This window comes from Erpetoichthys calabaricus, chromosome 2 (assembly GCF_900747795.2).
Source record: "Erpetoichthys calabaricus chromosome 2, fErpCal1.3, whole genome shotgun sequence".
Classification (NCBI taxonomy): domain Eukaryota; kingdom Metazoa; phylum Chordata; class Cladistia; order Polypteriformes; family Polypteridae; genus Erpetoichthys; species Erpetoichthys calabaricus.
In genome coordinates, this window is record NC_041395.2 from 224,314,192 (window position 1) to 224,335,710 (window position 21,519).

The 21,519-nt window shown below is 41.3% G+C and overlaps 1 protein-coding gene across 1 annotated transcript in view; it reads right to left on the minus strand.

The window, feature by feature from the left end:
* micu1 (mitochondrial calcium uptake 1) overlaps window positions 1–21,519 on the minus strand; it is a 154,158-nt gene that overhangs the window by 91,135 nt on the left and 41,504 nt on the right. Inside the window, exon 2 of the mRNA XM_028795209.2 lies at window positions 6,504–6,668. Coding sequence (XP_028651042.1) covers window positions 6,504–6,667 — 164 coding nt within the window. The 5' untranslated portion in view covers window position 6,668. The remainder of the gene's footprint in view (window positions 1–6,503; window positions 6,669–21,519) is intronic.

Genomic DNA, 21,519 nt, shown 5'->3' on the forward strand with positions numbered 1-21,519 from the left:
GTTGTCCGGCGGTGCTTTGCATACTTAAAAGCCAAACAGCCCTATTGATTTCTGATTGTTTGCTTTTTTCTGTCTATCTCTCTGACATTATCTGCTCCTGACGCGCACTCCTTTGAAGAGGAAGATATGTTTGCATTGTTTTAATTGTGAGACGGAACTGTCATCTCTGTCTTGTTATGGAGCACAGTTTAAACTTTTGAAAAAGAGACAAATGTTTGTTTGCAGTGTTTGAATAAAGTTCCTGTCTCTCTACAACCTCCTGTGTTTCTGTATAAATCTGTGACCCAAGCATGACAATATAAAAATAACCATATAAACATATGGTTTCTACTTCGCGGATTTTCACCTTTCGCGGGGGGGTCTGGAACGCAACCCCCGCGATAGAGGAGGGATTACTGTAGTCCTCTTTGAAGTTAGGGTTCTCACGGAGTCACTTGATGCTGATGGTCATACAGAGTTCTGGCTTTTAATCCATCCATCATTGTTGGAACATCATTGTTGGAACAACACCCTTCACAACATTTAGCCAAACCAAGACCACTCTCTGGGAGGTAGGCCTATCATTGCCAAAGTCTACCATCAAGAGAATACTCCATGAAAGTAAATACAGAGGATTTACCACAAAGTGCAAACCACTGGTAAATCTCAGGCATAGGAAGGGCAGAATAGACTTTGCCAGAAAACATTTTTAAAAGTCTGTCCAATTCTGGAGCAATTTTCTTTGGACAATGGAAAACTAATATTAATATGTACCAGAATATTGGAAAGAGAAGAGCATGGAGAAGAGATGAAACGGCTCATGATCCAATTAATATCGCATCACCTGTGAAATATAGTGGAGGCAATTTTATGGCATGTTCATGCATGGCTGCGAATGGAAGTCGTCACTGGTGTTTATTGATGATATAACTGCTGGCCGAAGGAGCAGGAAGTATTCTTAAGTGTGCAGGGCTATACTATCTGTTCAGATTCAGCAAAATGGTGCAAAACTGATAGGTCAATCCTTCATATTACAGATGGACAATCAGGCAAAACATATTGCGTAAGCAAACCAAGTGCTGTTCAAATAAAGCAGTGGAAGACTCGTTAAAGGCCAAATCAGTCAACTGACCTCAACCCAATTGGACATGCATTTCACTTACTGATGACAAATCTGACGGCAGAAAGTCCAACGAACAAGCAGCAACTGAAGACAGCCACATTAAAGGCCTGGCAAATTATCACTACAGTGGACACTCACCATTTGGAGATGGCCATGGGCTCCAGACTTCAGGCAGTCATTGACTGAAAAGGATTTTAGAATATTAGAAATGATTATTATATTTATACTTATGCTAGTTTGTCCAAATACTTTTCAGCCTCTGAAAGGGGGGGGGGGGGGGGGGTGGCATGTATAAAAATAGTTTTCATTCCTAAACAGCTCATACGATATTTTTGGTAAACCCCTTAAATTAAAGCTGAACGTCTACACTTTAATCACATACTTATTTCTTTATGTCAAATCCATTGTGGTGGTGTACAGAGCCAAAACTATGAAAACGGTGTCACTAGTAACACAAATACAGTGCATATTAGTAACCATTTGTACTCTTGGGCAACAGCCCAACAATATCCATCCTGAATCTTTCAAAAGGCACTTATAAAACTGGCATTAGTACAAGGAGAATACATGGAGGCCAATGTGCTGAAAACTTTTTGAAAAGATTTACAAAACTGTTATATCTGTAGCCAAATTAGTCCAATAGAAACATTTCAAAATATATTTTCACATTTCTTCAGAGCTGAGATGGCCACCTAACAAATGTAAGTGGCTCTTTGGTAACAATGGAACAATTAACTGTTCAATCAGCAGAATGCAGGTTAAGCAGAAAAATCAGCAGAATGCAGTCAGATACTACATAGTATAAAAAATATTTTATTATATAATGTAGGATTTTAAATTGTGGCAATCCCGTTTCTTGTAATATTTATCATCTATCAATCAAGTCTGTTTCAACACAAATTCTAAACTTGTGCCTTCCTTTTCTAATTGCACATATTCAGGCTTTGTCACATTTTACGTGCTACAGTATGAATTGGCAACTCCTTGTTACTGTCAGAGGAGGCTGAAGGTGCAGCACCATCAGGTTCAGGCATTTGTTCCAAGGAATCTTGAAATAATTTCTCTAAATTCCAAGTTGGAGTCTTCCCCCCATTTTCATTAGTTAAATTTGGCCCAATTTCTAAATTAACTTCTAGACTAACTTCAGCAGCAATAAGACCCTCGCTTCTTCAACTTTTGTAGTTTTCAGAGGAGTAGGAGAAAAGCACACTTATGCTCTTATACACAACTGCATATAAGCATATCAGAGTCTGCTTGAGAAATAAATGCCTTACAGGTCTTCGGCTGATTTCTTTCATAAATATATGCTACATGACAGTGTTATCTAAAACAGAGGTATCTTCATGAGTAAAACTTACAGTCAGACCCTTTCACAACATAGTGTTTTTTTCTTTTTTTTGTCCTACTGTTGTGCACTTTGATCTACAAGTGTGCTCAAAGCAGTTTTTTTAAATGCTTCCACTGCAAGTACTCCTAAAGGTATTGTTCTGTATCTGATTCTGTCCCTTTCAGTCTTAAATGTAAGATCTCTTACTGTTGTTTAATTCTAAGACCTTATCATTAAAGCAAATATAACAGTCATAATTCTGATTTTCCTTTTATTACAGTGCTTTAAAACAGTGGTCCCCAACCTTTTTGACAGCAAGGACCACTTTATTAGATGCAAATTTTTCCACAGACCGGTCGGGGGGGTGGGTTGGGGTCAGTTTTATACACAATTTACATAACATTTCTATTATTATTAAGTTATTAAGCAGTTCGCATACATTTGCAGCCCGAGATTTTTCTTCTTTTTTTGCATATAACAAAGACATATGCTTTGCATTTGCCATTCCAACAGATTGCACATCACAAACATTAACACTGCTATCTTTTTTTCGTGTCTGCCGTTTCTATAGGAGGGTGACAATGAGTTAAATTCCAATGGATGTTTTTCAAATGTTGACAAGCAATAAGCAAAAGGTATCACCGAAAACCACAGAAAACAAAAACAGTACGAGGAAAGTTCGAAGAAAGAGATTTTTTTTTCACAGTGTTTCTGTTTGGGGGTCGCTGTGCAAATGTGCACAACTGAGCTGCGACCACAGATCTAATTGTTCTGTGGATGACTCGTTCAAGCATTTCAAGGTCACTTCGTTGTAATGAAAGCATCTGCTGAATGTACTGCGTAGTAACGCGATTTCTATAGACTCTTTGTCATATGGGGAAACTGTTGGGACCATAAAAATACTTTGTTGTAATACTCTCTCACCCCGGTCTCTCTCCTCTCTCTGCGCCGCAGCAAAGCCCCGCCCGCCAAGCGTTCTGAAAAGTGTGAGTGAGTCTCCGTTGCCGGCAGTTCTCTCGCGGCCCGGCTGTCAGACGGCTGCGGCCCGGTAGTGGACCGCGGACCGGGGGTTGGGGACCCCTGCTTTAAAACACTAACTGTCACGAGGCTCATCAGCAAGCATGTTATGTCACACAATTACTGTATGTCTTACATGGCTGCTGGCTTAACAGAAAAAAAAAATTAGACATGACTTAACACTGTGACAATCCCATTTTTCAGGATGAGCCCATTGGATTTTATTATGAATGTCACAATATAAATGATACCCTGCCGCAGCACATTGGACACTTCCAAAATAATAAAACAAGTCCACCTTCAAACTTTTTAGTGAACTAAAATACAAGATCCACAGCTGAATACAACAATGGAATACAAAGGCTGCTCTTTGAAACTGTAGATATGAAGAGATTGCCACACCTATTCTACTATATTCTCCAGACCCTTTGTTACTACCACACGTTTCTCAATCTGAAGGGTTACTTCCATGAAACATGCTGTGCCAGTGATGAAGCCATAAGATCAGTTACTGAGGAGTGGTAACACAAGGTTAAGCATTTCAGTTTAGGAACATTTGAAAATCTTTGTGAACATTATAACAAGTGTATTAGTGTTAACAAGAATTATATTGAAAACTGAAAGTTTTCTAGTTTTATTTGTGTTTTTCTTAATAAATCATCTGGGCTCAAATGTTTTTGATGATCCCTCATGCTTCATCTGTGGTACAGTACATATGTAAATGTTTTCTGTAAAAAAAAAAAAAGCAGGTATTTACACAAAAAAATAGAAGGCTGAACATTTAGAGTTTTTAAAAATAACACACAAACCAATAATGCTTAGTTACATAAAATCAGTTGCAGGATCCAGCCAAGGTAAATAATTTCAAGGTGGACAGGACACTTTTGTGAAAATGAAAGGAATGGAAGAAAGACAGTCAGTTTCCCTTATTTAGTACGTTATACTAATTAAACATTCTTGGCTGGTATACAGGCCAAGATGACTGCTACAGGAGCCATGTAGAATTATAATGTAAACAGATGTGCCTGTTGACATGCAAGTTATTGTTACCTGTTCAAAATTTTTCAGTGTCTATTTTCCATGTCAAAACATAATGCATAATTGTGGTATTAGGAAAGAGCAAAAATAAACATGAAATAAATGTTCGTTTTGACATACCATACAGTATATACTTGGATATAAGCCGAGTTTTTCAGCACCCAAAATGTGCTGGAAAATGTCACCCTCAGATTATATTCGAGTCAGGTCCTGCTGCCACCCGGTATACGAACAAGCCAGTTTCCCTTTCGGTTTGTGCTCGCCGATGATTTCCGCATGTGTTCAGTCTCTCCCTGTGCATTCCCTGTGCAGGTAGCGAGCAAGAGAGAGACACACGCGCACGAGAGAGAGAGAGAGACACACACGTGCGCGGGAGAGAGACACACGCGCGAGAGAGAGAGACACACACACACGAGAGAGAGACACACACACACAAGAGAGAGAGACACACACACACACGAGAGAGAGAGAGAGAGAGAGAGAGAGACACACACACATGAGAGAGACATGCAGAGAGCGAGCGAGAGAGATACCATATTGTTTTTGTTGACCCTCTTCTCCACTTACAGATCTAGTTTACTGTTTTTCTTTGAAATAAATACTCAAAAACATTTAACCTACTGATGCCTCAATTAATGTATGGTAATTTTATTGGTGTTTATTTTGATTATTGAAACTTACCAGTAGCTGCTGCATTTCCCACCCTAGGCTTATACTCGAGTCATAAGTTTTTCCAGGTTTTCCAGTTTTGTAGGTAAAATTAGGTACCTTGGCTTATATTCGGGTCGGCTTATACTCGAGTATATATGAAATAGTGACATAAACATTATCCTGCAATCAAAAATTTCAAAACATATAGCTCCCAAGGCTTGTCTACTTTTTTAGTTTCTTTATTGTTACTGCACTATAAAAAACACAGTTTTAGTATACCTACAGTCAGTCAGTCATTGTCCAACCCACTACATCCTAACACAGGGCCACGGGGGTCTGCTGGAGCTAATCCCAGCCAACACAGGGCACAAGACAGGAACAAATCCCAGGCAGGGCGCCAGCCCACCGCAGGGCACATACACACCCCAAGCACCCACTAGGGACAATTTAGGATCACCAATGCACCTAACCTGTATGTCTTTTGACTGCGGGTTAAACCGGAGCACCCAGAGGAAACCCACGCAGACACATGGAGAACATGCAAACTCCACGCAGGGAGGACCCGGGAAGCGAACCCAGGTCTCCTTACTGTGAGGCACGACCGTGCCATCCTACACCTACAGTTTATGTTGAAAACCTGTGTACTTAAGGAGTTACCATAATCAATGATATTAAATAACTATTACTTTGAGGCTCCAATTAATCCCTTTGACAACAAATATTCTGTTCAAACTTTGTAATTTACCTTCAAAGTTTCCACATGTTGTAAACAGCCTTATACCATGTTATGCATTTTACCTACCAAAAACTGATTAAGAAAAATGGGCAAACTTAAATATAATTTGATTAATTTTGATGGTACTGAAACAAAGTATAAATCTATAGAGGCAGATTAACAATAATGATTTCTGAAAATTGTATAAAAAACACTTTGACACTTGAAAATTAAATCATTATGATGAATAAGAATTACATTTAAAACAGTGGAACAATCATGCAAAAAGTTAAAAGGGCCAAAAAAATTACTTACAAAATTAACTATTGACAACAAAACAAACAAAAAGGCCTAGATCCTTACAAATGCCTCCTATTAAGTAAATGAGCAGAAAAAATGTTACCTTTTTGCTTAAAAATAAAATACAATAAACTTTCCTTATAAAGGTAAGGACTACCAATTACTCCTTAGAATATTAAGCTGCCTCTGTCAGTACCTGAAGCTAATCATTTAAAAGTTGAACCAAATTACACAACACAAACACTACAAAAGTAAACCTAAAATTAAACTGGGTCACAAACTAATAAATCTGCTTTATGTTACCACAACAGTTAATATTACAATTCCATAATAAAGATTTTTTTTAACAGTACCTGTTCCAAAGGATTCCAGTGCTAGCTGAAGCTGCAGTCACACCAACTAATGCAGCAACCATAAGCCTTCGTCTTGAGGGGGCACGATTAGCAAATCCAGAATATCTTCGAGCCAATATGGATAGCCCTACTGCAGCTGCAGGAAGTAGCTTCAGTTTGAACATTCTGCAAAAGAGAGCAGTTAAGATTTGTTTAAACCTTAATATAGTTTCTTCAGTTCAAAAAAGATTTGAAGCTGCCTGATACATTAAGTTCATGACTAAGCCACAATATTTTAGAAATCTGAACACAGTTATTTTGTGGGCAAAGACAGAAGCACATTTTGATATATTTAAAATAGTACCTAATTTTATTACAATGTAAAACAGAATTACATTATGATGAAGAAATGCTCTAACTGTTTGCACTGTCTTCATAACCACAGAGGCTGGACTGCTCACTACTCCTTTATTCTTCCATAGATGTAATTGTTGCTGACAGCAGCTCGTGATGACAACACTGGCAGTAAAAGGAACAGCAAGTAGGGTGAATGGGAATGTTCTGGCAGTGGTAAGGAGCTATACTTTCATGTGCTGACAACATACTAAACTTCTGCTGATCTTATAATCTATGGCTGCTATGTATTGTAAATCTCTATTTATTTAAACTCTTTAAACCGTGCATTCTTTAGATTTCCTATAAACTGAAAATATTAGTATACCGAGTGCGATATCTAGATAGGTGATTTAGGAACATAGGGCCAAAGAAAATTGCTACCTGTCAAATTAGTGTGATATCAAGATAAATAAGTGTCATACAAAGTGCACGGCCTTGCTGCTCAGTAAGTTAGCATAAGCAGGCTTTTCTTCCTTTATTATTGATAGATAATTTTATATACAGTATTGTTAACGTTTACCCCCCCGGGTGGAATTGAAGAGTCGCATAGTTTGGGGGAGGAACGATCTTCTCAGTCTGTCAGTGGAGCAGGACAGTGACAGCAGTCTGTCGCTGAAGCTGCTCTTCTGTCTAGAGATGACACTGTTTAGTGGATGCAGTGGATTTTCCATAATTGATAGGAGCCTGCTGAGCGCCCGTCGCACTGCCACAGATGTCAAACTGTCTAGCTCCATGCCAACAATAGAGCCTGCCTTCCTCACCAGTTTGTCCAGGCGTGAGGCGTCTTTCTTCTTTCTTTCTTCTCAGATCAAGATAGGGATAGGTTTAATACACAGTGAGATGGACTTCATTTGCTAAATTGTTCATTGCTTTACAAAGTAAATGAAGTTTTTTTCATACATATTAAAACTTTTCTCTTTGCAAGCAATACAGCTGGCCACATGTGACAACAGTCACGTGTGAATTAAAAGACTTGTTATCCTATAACATACATAGTTGCAACAGGTAGGCATGAGAAGATTATGGACACATACAAGCCACTGGAATTAATGTTCAAGCTAGTGCAGGGGTGGGCAAAGTCAGTCCTGGAGGGCCGCAGTGGCTGCAGGTTTTTGATCCAACCCAGTTGCTTAATTAGAAAACAATCCTTGCAGATAATTTAATTTCATGGCTTGTTGGTGCTTTAACTCTGCCATGTCAGGTCATTCTCATCTCCTAGATTTTTTTTTCTTTCTAAGGTTACCATCCAAATGATGTGAAGTCTAAAATGGATGAGTAATTCTCAGTCCTTCACTTTTTTCCCTTCACTTGCCTTACAAGTATTTAACTAAACCAAATAGCATACACCGGTGTCAATGGAAACCCACTAGAAATGCTGGTTTTCTTTGTCATTTGCATCTTATTGCTAATAAGGAGCAGTTAAAAATGAGAATACAGCTGTTTAAGACTAAATTAACCAATAAGGGTTCAAAATCCTAATGAGCAAGATAACTAAAATGAAGCAGAAGTGTTACTTGAGCAATAAGGGTTCCTTATTAGGCCATTGGGTTGGAACAAAAACCTGCAGCCACTGCGGCCCTCCAGGAACAACTTTGCCCACCCCTGAGCTAGTGTAATAGGTGTCATACACGTGTGCATGGGAGGCAGCTAAAGGGCTTGAATGAGAGTAATTCAGAACCACACCGGGAGATGGCAGAGTGCACTGACTCTTTTTCTCACTTTTCTGCAGACCGTTCACGGGAAATTCCGCCTGGCCCTGATGACGTCAATTCTATCAATTCCTATGGATGAAGACCCTTCAGGTTCCGGCCTCTCTGATGTCACTTCCGGGCCCGAGCCTATGGATGAAGACCCTTCCAGTTCCAGCCCCTTTGAGGTCACTTCCTATACTGGCCTTTAAAAGCCACCATCTTTCCTCTATCTCCTCAGTTCTGTTCAGGACTCTGATCTCTACACTTCAGTACATCAATTTATTCAATGTTGCAGGCAGGAAATAATATACGGGTGGTTGCCCCAAACCTTGCTATGGCTCTTTGTTGAGTTTGTGACATAGGTTTTAACATTAGAATATGATACAACTGAAGTAATCGCATATCCAGAATATTTCATAAATCAAAGTGCTGTGGTGTGTGCTCTGTAATATACTAATTCTACAGTGGGGACAAGTACTGAACGCATCAACATTTTTTTCAGGCAATATATTTCTAATGTGGCTATTCACATGAAAATCTCACCACACACTGGTAATAACTGAAGAAATCCACAAGTATAAAGAATTCACAACATTAAAGGCCATAAATAAAGGTATGTGTAATAAAGTGGAATGACACAGGGAAAACATATTGGACACACTAACAAAAAGCAATATACCAAGCTAAGGAAAGATGCCAACAAGAAACCCAGGTAACTCTGAAGGATTTACAAGCTATAGTGTCTCAGGTTTGAGAGACTGTATTTACAACAACTGCTGCCTGAGTGCTCTGCCAGTCGCAGCTTTACAAAAGGGTGACAAAGAGAAAGTCACATTAAAAAAAAAAATCACATCTCAAAAGTTTACAAGAAGGCACATGTCAGACTGATGTTGTATTGCCAAAATAGAGGTTTCTGGCCATCAGACTAAATACCATGTTTAGCATAAGACAAATTACCCAAAATACACCATCCCAGCAACGACACATGGTGGTGACAAGGTCATACTGAGAGGATGCTTCTCTGCAAAAGATCTTGGAAGGATAGTAAGGGTATAAGGGTAAAAAGAATGCAGCAAAATACAGGGAAATACTGTAGGAAAACCTGACACTCTCCAAGAAATCTGGGCCTTGGGGGAAGGGTTCTTTTCTAGCAAGATGACAACACCAAGCATAAAGCCAAACCTACAAAGGCATGACTTTAAAAACAGAGTTAATATCCTGTAATGGTAGAATCAGAGTGCAGATTTCAATCCACCTGAGACTTTGTAGCTGGAAAAAGGCTGTTCACTCATGATCCCCATGCAACCTGGCAAAGCCTGAGTATTTTTGCAAAGAAAAACACGAATAAATTGCAATGTCCAGATGTGCAGAAGACTGAAATTACGTCTAAAGATGCAGCTATTGAATACTGACTTGAACGCTTAGATATCAATTACTTTGTGCCTTATATTTGTAATGTAGTTATTAGGGATGCTCCAATTGATTGGCCATCGATCTAAATCAGCAGATTTTCACTAAAAAGACTTGGTCAGTGAACGGTAAATTGCCCAATCACAAAAGTCAATTGTTTCAACCCATTTTCTAAACTTTACGGTACTTTAGTTGCGTGCTCCTTTACGCAATTCATTACTTTTTTTGCAGCCAACTTCCTGCTGCATAAAGAAAGAGCAACAAATCGTGGCATATTTTACCAGTCCAGACTCTTCTGTATAGCAGAAGTGAGAGGGAGTAATAAAGTCATCTGAGAAAAGGAAATTGGAGGAGTTGTCCTCCAGTGTAGTTAGACAAATGGCAAGAAATGCTACTTTAATGAATTCAGCCCTTTTTAGTTTCAGTTTGGACTGCATGCTTGTTTTAAGTGGATCAGCTTACATATTTAATTGGAAAACTAACTAGATCAAGAATAATTTGAAATTGCTGCTTAATAAACAATAGGCTTGTTAGCTTAACAGCAAATGTATATCTTACTTATAAACCTGTTTGTTATGCATGTTAGTCTTGTGTCTTATTGATAAACAATTTATAAACATTTGACATATTTGCAGCTTTTTTAAAGATTTAAAGATTAAATGGTAATCCATATCTATATATATAATTCACTAAACACCCAACCAGGGCACGCAAGACAACCATGGGATACGCACGACATAGCCACACCCACCAACTCTAAAACCATGGGATGAAAACGCCTATGCCTGACTGTTACCAGCATTCACCGCAATGTAATGGAGTGTAAAACTATCGCAGCTGCTACCTCACAAACTGTCCTTATTCCGCGGCCCGCGTCCACCCTCGCTCTCGAGGCATTCACACTGCCTGCTCACGTGTTCAGTCTCTCCCTGTGCATTCCCTGTGCAGCAAGCCAGAGAGAGAGAGACAGAGAGAGCGACACACACACAGGCGCGCGAGAGAGACACACACACAGGCGCGCACGAAAGAGAAACACACAAACAGGCGCGCACGAGATAGAGAGACACACACACAGGCGCGCGAGAGAGAGAGACACACACACAGGCGCACGAGAGAGAAACACACGCAGGCACGCGAGAGAGAGACACACACACGCAGGCGCGCGAGAAAGAGAGACACACACAGGCGCGCAAGAAAGAGACACACACACAGGCGCGCGAGAAGAGAGAGACACACACACACACACACACACAGGCACGAGAGAGAGAGAGAGACACACACACAGGCGCGCGCGAGAGAGAGACACACACACACACACACAGGTGTCCGAGAAGAGAGAGACACACACACACACACACACAGGCGCGCGAGAAGAGAGACACACACACACACACACACACAGGCGCGTGAGACACACACACACACACACTGTGACTCCGGAACAACTCGGTACGCAAGCTATATTAAGTGTTACCAACGATGACTCGCTACACCTTAATGAACAAGTACTGAAACTTATCCCTACCGACGAAGTATCTTTCACCAGCGTTGCCTCCATCGTCACAGACGATCCCGCAGACCAAGTTTCATTCCCCGAAGAATTTCTTAACAGTCTTACTCCCACTGGCATGCCTCCGCATAAACTCAAAATTAAAATAGGTTCAGTCGTCATGCTTCTCAGAAACCTCATGCCAGCAAGAAGTCTCTGTGATGGCACTAGACGGACTGTTACCAGCATTCACCGCAACATACTGGAGTGTAAAACTATCGCAGCTCCTACCTCACAAACTGTCCATATTCCCTGGATATCCCTGACCCCATCAGATTCAAATTTGCCGTTTACTTTTACACGCAGACAATTTCCTGTTAAATTGGCCTTTGCAATGACAATTAATAAGGCACAGGGACAAACTTTCAAAACGATATGCCTGTATCTGCCAAAACCAGTTTTCAGTCATGGACAATTGTATGTTGCTCTCTCCAGAGTTCCATCTTTTCATTCACTCACAGTTGTATCCTCAAACCCACTCCATTTGGACAACTGTGTCATTGAGGAAGTGTTCACCCATCAATAAATAATTATGTGGTGTATGCTATGCCGCGGGTTGGCTAGTTTATAATAAAACCACAGGAATTACGAATGTCTAGCTGAAACACTGAAGAAAAAAAATACATCTGTATAAATATAAATTGTATTTTTTAACAGCAAAAAAGCTGTAGTGCAATTATTTAAAATGATTAAATCCTTGAATATTTATATTTAAACAGTTTTAATTGCTAATTTCAATTAAGTGATTGCATGAAAACAAGATATATATATATATATATATATATATATATATATATATATATATATATATATATATATAGTGGTGGATTGCCGGCTTCCTATTCCAGCCCTCATCCCCAGGCCGCCAGGAGGAGCTTTCCCAACAGCATGGATGTGCCCCGAGTTCCAGCAGGGCCTCATGGACTATGTAGTTTTTATACACAGCCCTGTGGGATACCTTGGGGACCACTAGGAGTCGCTGTCGGGAAGCCCGTGGACTCATATGTGCCCTATAACCTGGAAGTACGTCCTGGTCACGTGAGTAGGAGAGATGACGTGCTTCCTGGTTGAAGATAAGGACTGTTTACCCTGACCCGGAAGGAATAAGGAATTGTGGACTGTTGGGCAGGAACACCTCTGGGTCAGGGTGTATAAAAGGACTCTGGGAAAGCCCAGACACTGAGCTGAGCTGGGAGGTAGGGTGGCTAAGAGTCTGGGAGAAGGAGGAGAGAGTTTTGTGAGTAGTTTATTGTTTATATGAGTAGTGTGGAGTGGAGGGTGCTTGGTGCACTGTATAAGAAGAAAATAAAAGAGTCTTGTACTTTCACCTGGTGTTTGGAGTGGTACCTGAGGGTTCAAGAGGTGGGCACACGCCTCTACTGCTACACTGGCGTAGTCGGCAGGATTCTCTGGCCGTCTGTTGGCAGGGGACCGGAAATTCAATCAAATATTGTGTATGCAGACGACCCTAAGAAGGTCCCGCTTCAACACACGAAGGTGCAAACACCACCCACTATAAAGAGCGCTACGACGGTGATGAGTCTCGTCTCGTACTGGTTTGAGATGGGGAAAAAGTCCAGAAGGAAGAATGGGCGAGCTCAGACAATACAGAACCTCGCAGAGATGTGGCCACCGGAGGACGCCGCGACGTTATGGTCTTACCTGACGGGTCCTGCGGAAACCAGAGCCGAGATCGACGTAGTGAGAGAACACTGGCTAAGGCAACAACAGAGCAGTGAAAGGATGACTGTACTGGAGCCTGAAACATGCCATCGTACGTCGGAGGTATGTGTCGCGACAAAGCCTGAGGCGTGAGGAACTGTGTTTTCTTATTTTGCAGAAGCCGAGCAGCTCGGGAAAACATATGAGAAAGACACATGCCTCATACCTTGGCAAGATGGCCGCGAAGTTGAGGAGTCTGTAGATGTACAACTGGGGAGCTTATTCATGGAGGACGATCACGTGGACCATCCTGGTGCAGGCTGGGATAGACGTAGACAAAACACGAAGTCACCTGACCAGGAAGGGACCTGTTTATTCGCCGACACGTGTCGCATGACTACGCGTGATGGATGCCGGGACAAAGAAAGTCAACAGCGGTCCGTCAGTGAGGTTGTCTTTCCCCTGACGACTCCGAACTCCTTGAAGGGGAAGGGGGAGGTGAGCGAAGCATCGCTGAACTTAAATAAAGAGAAAGAGGGGCGGGATGTGACTGAAGGCTCTGCCGTTAAAGAAAAAAAGGCAGATCTCAGTCGGCTCGGAGCAGCCAGCCGTCCCTCTAAAGACTCCAACTCCCGAGAGCCTTTGTGTGACCCAGCCGAGCACGTGCCCAAAGGGGACGTGCTCATTGGCTCCCGGCCGGCAGGTAAGGGGAATGAGGAAGCGAAATTACCTCCAGCCGAATTAAATAACATTATGGACATGTGGGATCTCGAGAAGTTGCTCGAGCCCGTGAATACTTTCTTTCAGGCTTTAAAAGAGCTGAAGGAATGTGTCGAGGAGCTGGGAGCTACAGCCGAGGCACTACTAAAAGGACTACAAGAGTACCTGCGGCGATTAGGCCGAGAAGCCCCGGTCTTGGTGGATTCAGCGGTACAGGTAAGCCTAAGCCGTACCGAACATAATAAAGGGACACAGTGCGATCCAGCCCCGCGGTTAATAAGTAGCGGGTGCCAAAGCGCTGTGTGCCTGACAGTAGAGCGTGGCATGGTAACCAAAAGGTTGGGGGAAGGAACAAACGAGCCGGGGCATGCGTATGATGCGGCCTCCCGGAACAAATCGAACCTCCAGACCCCGGCCTGTGGGTTGAGCGAGATGACGCTGGTAACCGGAGGGGCGGGGGAAGTGCCGATCGCACCGGTACAGCTAAACAGTGCTGTTACCCGGAGCGATGCGGTGCTGATGACACCGCCTCCTAAAAAGCACAAGTCAAAGGGCGTGCAGACAGCAAAGAGACTCTCTTTTACCAATAGAGAGACTCAAGCTGTGCACAAGCCCCAGAATAAGCAGGAGATCCACAAAGTAAAACGTGGGTCTCCTGACAAGGTGGAGATACGGGTTGAGAGCAGCAGGGTGGCCGTAAAACCCTCCTTGGCGGAGAAAGGGGCGGAGACGGAGCTGACGGAATTTCCAAGATGTTTCTGGTCTCGTAGAGGAAGACAACCAGGAGGGCATCGTCGGTGCTACAACTGCTGTCGGCCGGGCAATGTGTGGCGAAGTTGTCCCCGGAGGACAGGAGAGCGGTGGGACAGAAGATACACCGTTCCCCCAAGGTTCTCTGGGGGGCCTAGACAACACAGCCAAGGTCCGACTGACGTGACCTCCTGGAGGAGGACGTCCCTTGCGGGGCTGAATGCTCCGCCCCAGTGGTCGTCGCTAAGGGGGGGGAATTGTAGTGGATTGCCGGCTTCCTATTCCGGCCCTCACCCCCAGGCCGCCAGGAGGAGCTCTCCCAACAGCATGGACGTGCCCTGAGTTCCAGCAGGGCCTCATGGACTATGTAGTTTTTATACACAGCCCTGCTGGATACCTTGGGGACCACTAGGAGTCGCTGTCGGGAAGCCCGTGGACTCATATGTGCCCTATAACCTGGAAGTACGTCCTGGTCACGTGAGCAGAGAGATGACGTGCTTCCTGGTTGAAGATAAGGACTGTTTACCCTGACCCGGAAGGAATAAGCAATTGTGGACTGTTGGGCAGGAACACCTCCGGGTCAGGGTGTATAAAAGGACTCTGGGAAAGCCCAGGCACTGAGCTGAGCTGGGAGGTAGGGTGGCTAAGTGTCTGGGAGAAGGAGGAAAGAGTTTTGTGAGTAGTTTATTGTTTATATGAGTAGTGTGGAGTGGAGGGTGCTTGGTGCACTGTATAAGAAGAAAATAAAAAAGAGTCTTGTACTTTCACCTGGTGTTTGGAGTGGTACCTGAGGGTTCAGGAGGTGGACACACGCCTCTACTGCTACTATATATATATATATATATTAGATATATACAGTGCATTCGGAAAGTATTTACAGCGCATCACTTTTTCCACATTTTGTTATGTTACAGCCTTATTCCTAAATGGATTAAATTCATTTTTTTCCTCAGAATTCTACACACAACACCCCATAATGACAACGTGAAAAAAGTTTACTTGAGATTTTTGCAAATTTATTAAAAATAAAAAAAGTGAGAAAGAACATGTACATAAGTATTCACAGCCTTTGCCATGAAGCTTAAAATTGAGCTCAGGTGCATCCTGTTTCCCCTGATCATCCTTGAGATGTTTCTGCTGCTTAATTGGAGTCCACCTGTGGTAAATTCAGTTGATTGGACATGATTTGGAAAGGCACACACCTGTCTATATAAGGTCCCACAGTTGACAGTTCATGTCAGAGCACAAACCAAGCATGAAGTCAAAGGAATTGTCTGTAGACCTCTGAGACAGGATTGTCTCGAGGCACAAATCTGGGGAAGGTTACAGAAAAATTTCTGCTGCTTTGAAGGTCCCAATGAGCACAGTGGCCTCCATCATCCGTAAGTGGAAGAAGTTCGAAACCACCAGGACTCTTCCTAGAGCTGGCCGACCATCTAAACTGAGCGATCGGGGGAGAAGGGCCTTAGTCAGGGAGGTGACCAAGAACCCGATGGTCACTCTGTCAGAGCTCCAGAGGTCCTCTGAGGAGAGAAGAGAACCTTCCAGAAGGACAACCATCTCTGCAGCAATCCACCAATCAGGCCTGTATGGTAGAGTGGCCAGACAGAAGCCACTCCTTAGTAAAAGGCACATGGCAGCCCGCGTGGAGTTTGCCAAAAGGCACCTGAAGGACTCTCAGACCATGAGAAAGAAAATTCTCTGGTCTGATGAGACAAATATTGAATTCCTTGGTGTGAATGCCAGGCGTCACGTTTGGAGGAAATCAGGCACCGCTCATCACCAGGCCAATGCCATCCCTACAGTGAAGCATGGTGGTGGCAGCATCATGCTGTGGGGATGTTTTTCAGCGGCAGAGACTGGGAGACTAGTGAGGATAAAGGGAAAGATGACTGCAGCAATGTACAGAGACATCCTGGATGAAAACCTGCTCCAGAGCGCTCTTGACCTCAGACTGGGGCGACGGTTCATCTTTCGCAGGACAACGACCCTAAGCACACAGCCAAGATATCAAAGGAGTGGCTTCAGGACAACTCTGTGAATGTCCTTGAGTGGCCCAGCCAGAGCCCAGACTTGAATCCGATTGAACATCTCTGGAGAGATCTTAAAATGGCTGTGCACGGACGCTTCCCATCCAACCTGATGGAGCTTGAGAGGTTCTGCAAAGAGGAATGGGTGAAACTGGCCAAGGATAGGTGTGCCAAGCTTATGGCATCATATTCAAAAAGACTTGAGGCTGTAATTGCTGCCAAAGGTGCATCGACAAAGTATTGAGCAAAGGCTGTGAATACTTATGTACATGGGATTTCTCAGTTTTTTTATTTTTAATAAATTTGCAAAAACCTCAAGTAAACTTTTTTCACATTGTCATTATGGGGTGTTGTGTGTAGAATTCTGAGGAAAAAAATGAATTTAATCCATTTTGGAATAAGGCTGTAACATAACAAAATGTGGAAAAAGTGATGCGCTGTGAATAGGGGTGGGCGGTATGACCAAAATTCTATATCACGGTATTTTTCAAAATTATCCCGGTTTCACAGTATTCTACGGTATTTTTTTCCCTATGCATGAGTGGATGTTAACCACATTTTCCACTGCAATTACTGGCTAAGAATAACCTATTCCACTGTCAAGAGCACTGTACATTGTACAAAAAAAACATTTTAATGTGCACACAAGTATTAATACAGGTTTGAATGGCCCCATAAAGTGATAGTTTTCAAGGGGGTGGCACTAATGAAGAGAAGGAATCACATTGCATGACAGATGCAGTCAAAATATAGAACCTTTTTATTGAACAAATTTTGCAAAAAGTTAAACTATAATTTTGACAACATATTTTCAACCATCCAAAGAGGCGTTTAGACTTAGTAAAATATCCAGAAGTGCTTGTCAAAAGTTGTATTGCACTGAACATGTCTTAGAAAAGGAATAAATAGTAAATATTTTTTGTAAACCAACTACACTTTCTGTTAATGTTAACAATCTCTGTCCACTGACACGTTAAAGTGACTTTTTAAACAACTTCACCATCATTAAACAGCATAATATTTAAACTAATAAATAATAATAAAATAAATAATAGTATTATTACTGATAGTTGCACTATTACTTCAAGGCTTCAAGCCCAGGTGCATTACACAGTATTCACCAAATTAAAATAAAATAAAACAAGTGCAACTTGGTGATGACATCTTTACCAACTGAACCATCATTTAGGCAAACTGCATTAATATGGACTGCAACTTGCATTTATAATGCTATTTGTGGTATAGCCCTACGGAATCAAATTAGGGCCATGGTGAAGAAAAAAAAATACGGACACAGGGAAGAAAAAAACAAACTATATGTCGAGAATAAAGTCGACATTTCCACTTTATTCTCGCCGTTTATGTCGAGATTAAAGTCGACATTTCCACTTTATTCTCATAGTTTACTTCATAATTAAAGTAGAATGTCGTAAACTAAACTTCTTCCTAAAATCAATGTTTAATTTACTAGATTTTGTCAAACCCCGTCATAAGTTAATGCAGCACATTAAATGCTTTGTGTTAAGTGTTCCCCGACCCAGTTGTTATTCACTACGCTTCTTAAACTGACTTCCTCCGCACTAAGATGAGACAGTGATCACCGCACAGAATCCATTCACTTCATTATATTCTTGCTTTCTGAAAATTTAGAATGCTAAGATAAATACTTGATATCATTTTCATGATGAAATGCATTAAAGCAGGTATTAAACATGCACGGTAGTTAGGTGGTAGTGCATGCTCCCTCGCAGTAAGGGGTCCCCAGGTGTACGTTCAGTGTAGAGAACTTTATGGCAGGTGTGACGAGGCTCCAAAAAACTGGATGTATGAATGGGTATCGCACAGGTTTAACTTAAATATTGTGTAAATGTTGGGTTTGTGATCTGGTGGTCGGAGACACAAACACAGAATTCAATGCATGTTCTTCTGAGCGGGCTATCTTTATTGCATGCATGCCGTCTCTACCTGACGTACCAAAACCCCAGTTCCTATCCTTCCTTTTTCTTTCTCCACATAACCAATCACCACACGATAAACGTCTCTGTGAAATTAAAACTAGTTATAAACTTAGCCCACGGAGTGTTCAGAACTTTAAAAATATCTTCGTTATACATGTTTAATTATGCCATCCATTCAGGGTTGCGCCCATCCCTGAACGAGTCGCCAGTACATCGAAGGGTGATTACGAGCAAAACATACACTAGCAGGGTCAATATAGCATAACAACAACCCAGATCCTACATGACTTTGAAAGGAAACTGAAGCACGCCGAGTAAACCCACCAGAAAAACATGCAAATGCAAGGCAGGGTACATCCGAGACACCCTTGCTGTGAGGCATCAGTGCAACCTCCACGCCGCCGTGCCCCCACATGATTAATGCATGTTTTAATGCATTTCACCATGAAAATTATATTAAGTATTTATCTTAGCATTCTAAATGTTCAGAGAGCAGGAATATCATGAAGTGAATGTATTCTGTGTGGCGATCGCTGCCGGCGCCTCCTCTTAGTGCAAGAGGAAGTCAGTTTAAGAAGCTCGGGGAACACTTAACACAAAGCATTTAATGTGCTATATAACTTATGATGGGGTTTGAGAAAATCTAGTAAATTAAATATTCATTTTATGATGAAGTTTAGTTTACGATGTTCTACTTTAATGACAAATTTCGAGAATAAAGTCAACATGTCGACTTTATTCTCGTCATAAGCATCGAGATTAAAGTGGAAATGTCAAGAATAAAGTCAACATGTCATCACACTATTATACAGTACCCAGGTAAATTACACTGTATTGAAAACAAATAAAACAAGTACAACTTGGCTTGCAGTATTATCCAGTAGTATAGAAACAGTATTTACACATTTGAACATAATAGTCCACATCCGACCTTTTAAAACCAAAGTATCTCCAGGAAACGGACGTGATTCCTTTTTTTCGGCAAAAGTTCTTTTGTGTCATTATGTTCAACTTTATCGTCAGCTTCAGTTTCGGAATGTTCTCTGTCCATTTTCACTGCGCAATACCTATACTACCACTACCTATTTAGTGGAGTAGCAGTGAAAAAGAGCTCCTGTGCAACAAATCTGTGTTTAGCGGTGTAGCAGTGAAAAAGGTCTCCACTTGAACAGTTTCCCGCTGCGCCACATTCCGAATGTCATTTAGGCAATTTAAACCGGTGTTCCGGTATAAGAAAAATCCTTATCATTAAAAAAAATAAACGGTTTTTGGTATGAACCGGTATACTGCCCGGCACTAGCTGTGAATACTTTCCGGATGCACTGTATATATATATATATATATATATATATCAGGGTTCTTACACCTTTTCCAACTTCAAATTCCAGCACTTTTCAAGCACTTTCAAGGTGCATTTTTATGCTTTTCCAGCACCTAACAACCGCGGTAAATTATGTTTATATATGCTGTATGTACTTTTTCACATTTAAATCCATTGTGCTATTAAAAAAAAAACACAATATGACATTTCAACACAGATTTATTGGGATAGTTCACCCAAAAATGTTAAAAAAAAAAAAAAAAAAAAAAAAGTTCAGTTATTGGATGAAGTATCTTTTTAGGTTTGGTCTCTTTCTACCTAAAGTTGATATCTCAAAAAATTAGCTTACAGTCAGATTTTGTTTGGGTGTAGTACCAAACTTTCATGACCAGTCGTTCATGATACTTCATGTGCATTACTATTCAAAATTCATGTAATAAATTAAATCCTTATGAGTCCGAGAACATTCTTGCTGCAAATTAATGAACAACTGTTTCTATGTCAACTGTTTTGAAAATCAGTCACCAAATATGGAAACCATAGTTTGTGAGTGAACGTGGAAGGTAACCACCCATACAATCAGATTGTGACACAGACTACGAATGCCGTGAATGTAATTACCCCGATCTACATGCTGTCAAATAAACAAACCACACGCCGTGGCGCAACGTTAGGGGCATCGCCTCTGGCGCTGACGTCCGAGGTTCGATTCCCGAGAGGGAGTGCAGTGGAGTGTGTATGCCTGATGAGCCCATAATGAGGGCGAAACACGTGTCGCGTACTCTTTGCATTTATTTGACAGTAAACTATTTCAACCATTCTATGATCTGCTCCTCACAAACTGAGGGCACCGTGGCGGATGTTAGCAGATTGCTGGCCAACCACAAGCGTTACCTGGAAGGTAACCACCCATACAATCAGATTGTGACACAGACTACGAATGCCGTGAATATTATATATATATATATATATATATATATATATATATATATATATATATATATATATATATATACACACACACACACAGAGAGAGAGAGAGAAATGGTGAAAACTACTTTTTTAATTAAGCTTTGCTTCAGACAGGTACATTACACAAAAAAAACGAATATGACAGCTTGCACTTACTGAGGAGCATCTTATTTTCTTTTACACCATATGTATTATGGATGCATATTTTATACATATTGTACTTGTATGTATTTTAAGGAATGTTTTTTATTTTAGCATTTTTATGGTCACTGAACAATGAGTCTACAGTTTCATTTTGTTAATAAAAATGAATAGTTAACACCTGTGGTCTATAGTTTAATAATAACAATACACTTTAATATAGAACATAAGGCTTATATGTGTCTAGTTATGCAAGACTTAGTGTAAAAAGTTTTTTAAAAGGATAAAAGAAAAACAAAAAAAATTGGAATCAGTATCAGAACTGGATGTCAAGTAACATGAAATTGGTGATCAGTATCAGCCTTAAAAAACCTGATTGGAGCATGCCTAGTTGTTATACCACTTTGCAGAGGTCTTTTCATCACTTTGACATTAAA